This window comes from Rhamphochromis sp. 'chilingali' (assembly GCF_963969265.1).
Source record: "Rhamphochromis sp. 'chilingali' genome assembly, chromosome: 5".
In the NCBI taxonomy this organism is placed as follows: domain Eukaryota; kingdom Metazoa; phylum Chordata; class Actinopteri; order Cichliformes; family Cichlidae; genus Rhamphochromis; species Rhamphochromis sp. 'chilingali'.
Genome location: NC_137932.1, coordinates 37,313,897 through 37,324,638, shown reverse-complemented (window position 1 = coordinate 37,324,638; position 10,742 = coordinate 37,313,897). Strand labels below are relative to the sequence as shown.

General features: G+C 42.2%; 1 protein-coding gene across 1 annotated transcript in view; it reads left to right on the top strand.

Moving 5' to 3' along the window:
* Positions 1-10,366, top strand: part of ctdspl3 (CTD (carboxy-terminal domain, RNA polymerase II, polypeptide A) small phosphatase like 3) — a 20,123-nt gene extending 9,757 nt beyond the window's left edge. Inside the window, exons 6-11 of the mRNA XM_080882032.1 lie at positions 5,518-5,604; positions 7,359-7,421; positions 7,568-7,647; positions 7,837-7,963; positions 8,391-8,486; positions 9,916-10,366. Of these exons, the coding sequence (XP_080738158.1) occupies positions 5,518-5,604; positions 7,359-7,421; positions 7,568-7,647; positions 7,837-7,963; positions 8,391-8,486; positions 9,916-9,981 (519 nt within the window). The 3' untranslated portion in view covers positions 9,982-10,366. The remainder of the gene's footprint in view (positions 1-5,517; positions 5,605-7,358; positions 7,422-7,567; positions 7,648-7,836; positions 7,964-8,390; positions 8,487-9,915) is intronic.
* The last annotated feature ends 376 nt before the right edge of the window (positions 10,367-10,742 follow it).

Here is a 10,742-nt window from a genome sequence, read left to right as displayed (position 1 = left end):
GGAGCAGCTTAATGAATTTTTCCAGTGCTGTTAATATCCTTTTCCAACCCCAGTTTGTGTTTTTGTCACTTTTGTCCAAGGTGGAGGAAGCCATGCTGTAGATTGATTCTGTATGGTCTTTCAATGTCAATACATGGGAACCTCTTAGAGAGGCCAGGGTTGAAAAAGGGATGCCGGAGAACCTCCGAGGGTGTTATCCGCTGGTGTGCATCCAAGGCCAACATCCCTTTAATTAAGCTGACAAATAAACGTTGGCCATTTTCAGGTCCTCGTCCAAACACCATTACTTGTTCGAGGTCATCAAGACGCGCAAGTTTTATGTATCGAGTCTCCAGGGACTCATATCCTGTCTCCCACTGAAATTGTTTGTCAGTCTTAAATGTCCAGCGCTGTTGGTTGTAGTTGTCTTCAATGAAATAGTCTTCAGTGTACACGCCAGAGTCCAGAACATGATCTGGTGGCTGTCCCTGGGTCTCTATGATGAATTTCAAAACATCATATTCTCCATTTCCAGGGTAGAGTGGCACCCCTGTACCAAGTTCCACAGCTACAAGCCCCAAAGACCACATGTCAGCTGCTTCATTATAAGGAATGCCAAGCATAACCTCAGGTGCACTATAACCAACCGTCCCCACACAATCACTAGGATTCACTGCAGACACAGGACATGCGAGGCCAAAGTCTATAAGTCTGACTTTGACTGGAGACTCATGGCGGTTAACAACCATGATGTTTCCAGGTTTGAGGTCAGCGTGCACTATTCCCACAGAACCTAGGTGTGACAGGGCATTTGTGAGTTGATGTAAAATTGGCCTGACTTCGCTTATGGGGAGACCCTGGTTTTTCCGGTCCCGTATGTAGTCCCACAGGCATTGATCAAGGAGTTCAAAGTTTAAGCAGACCCGCTCTCCGTCATGGAAAAAGCCGTTCCATTTAACTATGTTGGCGGCATCTGGATCCAACCTTCTCAGCTGCTCCAGGATGAAAATTTCCAGTTTTGCCTGTTGCAGAATATCAGGCCGGTTCCTGTTGACTTTAATAGCCACAGCACGGTTGGTTTTGGTATCGCGACATTTGGCTACAATACCAAAGCCCCCTTCTCCGAGGAAACCCTCTACCTTGTAGCGGTTTCCCAAAATGCTCCCTTCAACTATTTCAAGCTCACCTGAGTTGAAGGATGAGCTGGCTGACGTGTGGACGCATACTTGCTGAGAAAATTCAACCGAGTTTCGGAAACTGCAGTTGATTTTCTGTGATCTCTTGCTTTCCAAGTTTGAAGGGTGCTGAAAGACCACAGGGTTTTGTGGTCGTTCAACACTCATGTTAGTGCAAGGGGAACTCTTACGGTTGAAAAAGGGATGCCGGAGAACCTCCGAGGGTGTTATCCGTTGGTTTGCATCCAAGGCCAACATCCCTTTAATTAAGCTGACAAATAAACGTTGGCCATTTTCAGGTCCTCGTCCAAACACCATTACTTGTTCGAGGTCATCAAGACGCGTAAGTTTCATGTATCGAGTCTCCAGGGACTCATATCCTGTCTCGCACTGAAATTGTTTGTCAGTCTTAAATGTCCAGCGCTGTTGGTTGTAGTTGTCTTCAATGAAATAGTCTTCAGTGTACACGCCAGAGTCCAGAACCTGATCTGGTGGCTGTCCCTGGGTCTGTATGATGAATTTCAAAACATCATAATAATTTCTCCCAGGGTAGAGTGGCACCCCTGTACCAAGCTCCACAGCTACCAGCCCCAAAGACCACATGTCAGCTGCTTCATTATAAGGAATGCCAAGCATAACCTCAGGTGCACTATAACCAACCGTCCCCACACGGTCACCAGGCATTACTGCAGACGCAGGACATGCGAGGCCAAAGTCTATAAGTTTGACTTTGATGGGAGACTCATGGCGGTTAACAACCATGATGTTTCTAGATTTGAGGTCAGCGTGCACTATTCCCACAGAGCCCAGGTGTGACAGGGCATTTGTGAGTTGATGTAAAATTGGCCTGACTTCACTTATGGGGAGACCCTGGTTTTTCCGGTCCCGTATGTAGTCCCACAGGCATTGATCAAGGATTTCAAAGTTTAAGCAGACCCGCTCTCCGTCATGGAAAAAGCCATTCCATTTAACTATGTTGGCGGCATCTGGATCCAACCTTCTCAGCTGCTCCAGGATGAAAATTTCCAGTTTTGCCTGTTGCAGAGTATCAGGGTGGTTCCTGTTGACTTTAATAGCCACAGCTCTGTTGGTTTTGGTATCGCGGCATTTGGCTACAATACCAAAGCCCCCTTCTCCGAGGAAACCCTCTACCTTGTAGTGGTTTCCCAAAATGCTCCCTTTAACTATTTCAAGCTCAACTGAGCTGAAGGATGGGTTAGCTGACATGGTGGAATGTGTCGGCTTGATCGGTGAATTGCTGAGAAACGTGAAATTCTCTCAAAACTTTCCAAAAGGTTTTTGGTTGCTGTCAGGTCTACGTCCGTTAAGCACTGAAGTTTAACAGAGCAAAGCCCCTATTTGTAGGCTTTGCCTCTCAGCAAGATTATGACATAACAAAGGATCAACGGCATTCTATTTTGGATCAAAGGCATTCTATTTTTTTCAGTTGAAACACTGAAAAAAAAAAAGTGTTTCAACAGGGCAGGCTGGCGCCCTATGGGACGCAGAGGTGATAGGGTAAGGATGCAGAGGATAAGATCCAGGATAAGATTTACTTATCGGTCAGCTCATCATCAGTGAGCAGCCGCAGAATCACAGGTGCAGCTTGGCAGGAGATGGACTCAGGGTGAAGACACAAAATCAACAATGACAACACTGTTATTCTTTATTAGTGTGAATGCTGGTAAGCGTGTGTGTGTGTATGTGTTTCGACTGCTGCTGTGTGCACAGTGTTTGCTCTACAGCCATCATTTTATCCTCACGTAGCCATCGTTGTTGTCTTTCCAACAGCATGTCTTTCAAAGCTCACAGATGTAAACGTTTTTAAACTGTGTGGATCCAAGTGGAGGGATAATCCTCTAACCGACCCATAGAAATACATTATATTTTCAGACAGGAGTTTGTCTCAACAGCAGGAAAGACCCCACTTTTTAAATTGCTCCTGCGGCCAAAGTTTTGACAGCAGGAACATGAAGAACACACTGTTGTATAGAACAGGTCCTCGGGATCGTCACCATTTGAAAATGATTTTGATGGGAGTTAGGGTCTTGGATTTAGAAGCAGTTGTTCAACAGGTGCACCGAGGCAGATTTGACAGGGTTTTGCCACAGAGTAATAGTGTGTCAGTAGTTAGTCCTGGACAACTAGATCAAGCATTCCGATTGGCCCATGAAATTCAGGATTCTGTTTGATTGGTGCATTTGTTTTCAGCAGACAGGTGGTTCAGATCTGGGCTTTTGGAGTCAGTTGATGACTTTTAGAATCATCTTTTCTGACTGGATCATTAAAACTTAAAGCATTGATCTTTCTGCAGTGGATTCTCCCACATTTCAGTGATATGGTGAATAAATGAATATTGTAAAGTCAAAATACACAACGTCGTAGTCTCACTTCAAGCACTTTATTCCTTACGTCTTGTTTTTCCGCTCACCCACAATAAGAACAACCCACCGCAGGCAACAGTACTCTCGCGATATAACAGAAAATGACAAGTTAACAATCTCCCTCTTTCTTTTTTAAAAATAAAAGTATAAATATCCCTTTTAAACATTTGTATACATATATATGTAAACAAAACAAAAAAACATTGTCAACATTATAGAACATTCAGGAAACATTTCAATGTGCTTTGCTTTACTCAAAGCGTACTATCACTGCACACAATAAACAAGAGTGCATTTTAATGCAAAGAAAACTTCGTAAACAAAGGATCACAGTATCCAGAGTCCTTCATCTAGTGCTTTTAGAAGGGTTCTGGATAAAACTCCCTTTTTTTTTTTTTTTCAGACAATCAGCAAGTTGGGATTTGAAATCTGACCAACCAATCTGTCTGATTTTAATGGATTGTATGAGCTCTTTAATGCTGCTCATTTCCAGCCCCAGTCTCTTCTCTGTAACCTGCTTAGTGGACTTGAGTGCATCAAACAAGGAATGATTGTCAGGCACACAGATCAACAGAAGAGCATTCAGACCAGTGTTACCAGTTTTAAGCTCAGAAAAAAGTGTTGCCAGGAAGACAGCACTGTCTATTCCAGGGGTGTCAAACTCAAATACACAGTGGGCCAAAATTCAAAACTGGAACAAAGTCGCGGGCTAACGTTAATATTTACTGAAATACATTTATTCCTCCAGATATAAGAATGAATCTTTTCTTATGGACTCAAACACATTTTGCTGAAAAACTGAATATGGAACAAGCAAAGCTTAATACTAAACAATATATATATTAGCTGTATAATACCAGCAGGCCAGCTCTAATAGTAATTTGGTATGGCTTCGGGCCAGAGTTTGACACCTATGGTCTATTCCATCTGACATGGCAAGAGTTTCTCCTGCCAGTGTACTTCTGACCACACGTCTGATATTTTTTTTATTTTTTAGACTGCCAAAAGAGAGGACAAAACTTTCCTCCTTTACCCATAAGGATGATTAATGCCCCTCCTTGAGTACCGCCAGCGGGAAGGTTGCCAAATGAAGCGTCACTGAAAACAACCAATGCCAAATCCTCACTGTTACCCAAGTGTTGAAACTTAAGAGTCACTTTCTCTACTTTAAGTTTATGGATAACTTTGTTCACTTCATGAATGGACTGCACAATTGCACCTTTGATATTAGATCCCAGGCTGCATGTGTCAAACGTAACATCTGGTCTCGTTTGTTTGGCAACCCACAAAATCTGTCCTATTTTTGACCCGAGTTGCTCCCGTTCTGTTTCACTTAAGGAAGCATCCCTCTGTACAGCCCGTGCTGCTTGTAACTGAACCGGTTGTAGGTTGTCAATGCAAAGTTATTGATGCACCTCTATTACATCATTAACTGTACAAATGTCCATACCAACATAAAAAAACTGTCATGTTCTTCACGGCCCACAATTAAGGTAGATTTCAGTACAGGAATGATGAGTTGCAAAGTGACTTGAACCAGCCCAAAGGAAATCATCAACGTGACATGCAAGCACTCCTGTAATCTCAGATTGTTCATTCTGCCAATAGAACACTGTGGGATCAACCTGTGATATTTTACCACCAGTTTTGAGCATAATGTCTTTGACCTTATTGTACCAATAAAGTGAAGCAATTATTTCATTTCAGCTCAAAACATTCAGCTATCAGCATTCACACAGCAATTTCTTCAGAAAATGCATTTTCTAGTTGATTTTTAAGTATCTGCAATTCCTTTTGGATGTTGTATTTAGCAAGAATAGAGTATGGTCTACATTTTATTGTTAAAGATTCACTTTCTGTGGCTTTAACATGGTTAAAATCATAAACTGGACACTTTCACCTTGCTCCCTTGTGAAAGCAGTCAGTTATATATTTAAAATATTAAGTAATCTGAGGCATGTGGTCGTGTTTATTTCCAGGAGGAGACCCTGATGTTGAGCTCTCTGAATGTGATCGAAGACGCAGAGTACACCTTCCATGCAGCTTTCCAGGACCATCAGTACAAGGTGACCACTCACTGAAAGCCACTCTTCACAACCCTCTGTGGTACTCTCTTCTGCAGACCAGATGTTTACCACAGCAACTTATTTAACAACAAACAAGATCTTTCATTTTGATTCACTGTTGAGAACTTAACATGTGCCTCACATGTTGGTGCATTATATCACAGAGCTGGTGATGATGTTACTGATATATCAGCAGGTTTATTTTTCTTTCAGAGACATGAAACAGAAGCTTCCCTAATATTTGTTACCCCTGCTTATTGGAGTCCGTATTAACATGATGTGGCAATAATAAAAAAAATATTGATCTTTTTTTTTTAACTGCATTGTCACAAGTCATGGATAATTTCTCGTGTCTTTACTCTTTAATCTGCTTTTATAAATGCTGATACCAGCAGATCGTCAAACAGCCAATATTTTCAGGGGACCTCTACATTATGTTATCTTTCCTAACGTCGTTAAAAACAAAAGGAAATGTATATTTCAGTTGAAAGTCACATAACCTATTGGATTTTGTTTTTAATAACTTGATGCGGTTGGGTTTCTGTATTTGGAAATTGTGCACTTCTCTATTTCATACTTCCTTCGTGGTTCATTTACGTACAAGATGCATGAATTAGGAAACTAGTAGAAAGTGTGGCATGCAAGCATCTGTGAAACCATTTTTCACTCACTCTAAAAATTAAAAACTGCAGTTGATGAAGTGCAAAAACCCATTTTGGAAAACTGAAAAGAGACACACACACACACACACACACACACACACACACACACACACACACACACACACACACACACACTTTTATGAATTTTGAAATATGCATTTGATTTCTTTGACCTCTCTTCTGTTTTGTGAGCAACTGGGGAGCTTCCATCGAGGGCTAAAATGGTCTAAATTCTTTCTGTTCCCACAAAGAAATTATTCTGCAAAGTGTTGTAATCGAGTGCAGCATCAAGGCATCTTTGTGGATAAAAGGATTCACGAGGTTGAGCAGACTTAAAAATTGTCTGTAAGCTTGTTATCTAGCTGGGATCTGAAGATGATATGCTGCGGAGGGTCAGTGAAGTCACCCTAGTTATAAATAATGATATGTCATTCCAAGGCAGGCTACACAGCTGTCATTACACGAACATAACACTGGCAGAGGTTTAAAGGTGAGGGTGAAATGGGTTTTAATAAGCACCCAGTGGGGCGCAGATAACGTAGGAGCCAAGAGCGTCTGAGACAACACATTTCACAACGCTGTGCAGTTAGTTGAAATGTTTGGTGGTTTTGAGTTAATTGCCAAAAGTTATGATCCTAACCTTAATCATCTGACTAGACCAGGCAGTTGGATCTTTACTGAAACTACAAATTTTGGTATCTGGGACGCTGTGAGTCCAGGAGCTGACTCTACAACTGCACTTGACTCTTTACCCCTTAAAGCCGTGTAACGTGTAACGTTAACGTGTAACCCTCAAAGCTCTTTTATGAACTGAGTGGCTTCTGTCATTTCTCAGGCTTATAGAACAAAATGACTGAGTGTGCATCAGCAGTTGGTGAGGGTGGCCTCTGTTGATGCAGACAAACCATTCTACAGGTGGTCAAACCGTTTTTATTGGTGTGTATATACCAAGGTGTCAAAGCTCGTCATAAAGGGTACCTGGAAGGTTGTCAGATGTCTTGATGGGGAACAGAGTTAAAAGATGAGCTTCAGTCAGCAGAGCAGATCTGAGGTTACTGACTTGACCACTTATTCTTCCCCTGTTCTCAACAGGTATACATGGTGCTGCGACCACATGTGAAGGAGTTCCTGCAGGCCATGGCAAAAATCTACGAGGTGTGTGTCAGTGTGTAGATTAGCAAATAGTTTGGTTATTTTGAGCCTCATTCACACGTTAAACAAATTATTTTTCTGTCACTGCTTTAACGTGGAGCAGTTAAAAGTGTGGAATTGTACCAACTGCTGTGCGTGCTCTGTTCCAGCTGTTCGTTTACACGTGTGCGAAGAAGGAATATGCCGAGAAGATCCTGGACATCCTGGACCCGCAGAGAAAGCTGTTTCGGTATGAGCTGCTTCCACTTGTGTTTTGTAAACTCGGTGCTTGAGTGCAGAGACGTGCGGATTCGCACTGCTGCTGTGTTGCGTGCTCAGAAATTCGACATGGCCTGCTTCAAATGTTCCCTTTAACATTCTGCCCGTGCCATACAATGAGGACGGTAAATGTGAGTTTCACTTGTGATTTCTCTGGTAGACACCGGCTGTATCAGGACGACTGTGCCTGTGTTCTTGGCCACTACATCAAAGATCTCAGCATCCTCGGGAGGGATCTGAAGAAGACGGTGGTTCTGGATAATGCACCCCACACATATCCATATAATGTAAGTTTAAAGGCTGTGTTCTTTGATTTTCTCTGAGCCCCACTTGAATGACTGAACTTCTCACCCTGTGCTAACCCGTCCACCCTTCGGAGAAAGCTCATTGCACCGATTGTATCCACTATCTCATTCTTCGAGCTAACAGTAACAGTATAAAGAATGAGACCAGGCTTAGATACTGGGACTTTAGCTCCATCTGGTGGAAGATGGCTGCATAACATTTATGGCACAACAACTTATGGTAACTGGGCATCAATTAAAATGTTAATAATTAGAATAAACGACTACGTCTGGCATCGACTGACAGTAGTGGCGATTATTCATCTTGTTGACTATTCGCACACATCCTTAATTAATTACTTTGTTTTGCTCTGTCAGCACTTTGTTGCTGTTACTAACTTTTAATAACATGTTTGTTTGTTTTTTGTAGTTGTTGAACACGATTCCCATCAAGAGCTGGTCTGGGGAGTCTGATGACAGAGAGTTGCAGAAGCTCATCCCCTACATGGAGAAACTGTCTGCAGCTGTAAGTCTGCTTACATCTTCTGTGTTTACTGTGCGCTTGTTTAAAATGGATTCAGAGGCAACAACATGTGCTTCCTCCTTCACTGCACCAGCATCATTGTTTTTGGTCCCGGCAGGCGGCTGTTTTCAGAGAAAAACCCCGCTGCTCTGCAGGTGCTGCTCTGCACCGGACAGCAAACCCATACAGATGGCATTTATCAGTGCCTCACGTTTACTTTAGAGATTATGAGAGAACGAGAGCAGATCTTTGAGAGTAAAAGTGTGAGTTACAGTAGTCAGCTGGACACAAGCGCCAACCAAATTAAAGGATTGAGCTTTAAGGTCCGCATCAAGTCGAACTGTATGCTAGCGTTGTTTCGGCTGCCGCCAAGTGGCCACTCACCTTGTTACGTGAGTTACAGTTAACAAAAAAGATTTTAAAATGAATATAAAATTCAGATAAGTAGCTTTGATCGTCAGCTTTAGTGAATGCCTCTCGTCCGTGAGCCTGCTTCCTGCGATCTATACAGACGTTTAGATGTGTGGCAGGCGGACACTTAATCGACTCAGAGCTCATTTGCATCGGTTTTGTTAAACAAATGTTTAATCGTGTCTATGTGTGATGGTGCCTGTGATAAGATGCAAGCGTTTGTCTGTCTTTAATCTCACGAGATTCAAACATGCTAGTGTGTTTTTTCTGTCTGTTATGTAGCTGCAGTTAATAATGGTCATAAACTATTAATCTATCATGTACAACAAAGAGTTCTCACATGCTCGCATTCGATAAACTAGAAAATCTTCACCATTTAATACAATGATTGATTTATATTAATAGTTGAGGCTGTAAGAATGCACGGTAACTGGTGTGGTTCTCTTACAGCACATTTCTACTTAGCCCTAGTACAAGTCTCATTTATGCTTCGCATTCATTTGTGCCTCACAGACTGGACACGTGAATATGGTGGGATACATGTTGTAATATTGGGCGGATCCATTCTGGGTTTAGTTTTTTTTATTGTCAGCGTTATAATTTGGCCCCTTGTTTGAAAACTTTGCTGCATAAACCTGTCCGTGTTTGGGATGAGTCGCATGCTGCGCTCGCGTCCTGTTTTATGTGAACATGCTGATGGCTGGAGCGGGGAGGCCCGGGCTGGCTCGCTGAGTTGATAACCTTGTCGTGTAGCTGCTCAGCGTCACCGTGCTTGTGGTTTGGTGAGGACAGATAGTGAAAAGATATTCTGGGCATGCCGGGCAGGCTAAGTGCTACAGACTCAGATTGTCATAGAGAAAATGGATTTTCCTTTTCTTTTAGGGTTGTTGCTGATTCCCCGGTCAGTGAGCTGTGAGTGAAACAGCTGGTTATCTGCAGAAGCATCTGCCTGATGTCTTTCCTCTCCCGGTTTCATGATTGACTCTGAATATCTGAATATCTCTCGCTGGTGTTTTTTCAGGAGGATTTTCGGGAGGTGCTGAAGAAGAGGAAGGATCACGTCCACAGGCTGCTGTCAGAGGACTGACAAACCCCCCACTTTGACTGCTTAATGTGACTTTCACAGCCCATGTTTGCTTTGGCGAAAAGGCAGAAGCCAGTTGGACCTAGGTAACCTGCAGACTGTTGGTTCGTGGTGGACCTGTGCGCCCTCCCCCGTCCTCCCGTTGGCTTGAAATGACAGCAGAGCGGTGTTTCAGACATGCTGCTGGTCGCTCAACAGATTACACAAGCAATAAACTCATATCTGTGTATATATATATTTACAGCTCAGAATCCAAAATATGTTGTTTATAGTCCTGATTTTTTTTTTAATTTATTAACTATATTGCAAATCTACAGCTGTTATCTGTATATTTTAAAATGTTTTCTTATACAATAAAATATCCCTGATAATAACTGGGGAAAATAAAGCATTCGTGCCTAGGTGTCATTTGATTTTCATATTTAGATTATGTTATTTTATATGATCACCTTATCTTCAGTTGTTGAAATTTTTCATTGAGCATACAGACGACTGTGAGGAAGAGGAGGAAGCTACATGTTTGGAGAACACATGGGCTCAAGGAGGCTGAACTAAAAGAGAGTCAGACAAAAAGAAATATTAATAAAGTTGAGGTGATTGAATGGAAATTGAATTCCAATCATTCCACGTTCAGGTCTCCCTATTTTTCAAGGGTGAAAGTCTTATGTTTCCAGGAAACGCTCCTCAACATAGCGAAAAGCAGCGATGTGAGAATTTCCTCTAAGGAAACATCCTGTAATAGGATTTTCAAAAGATTTGTTTCT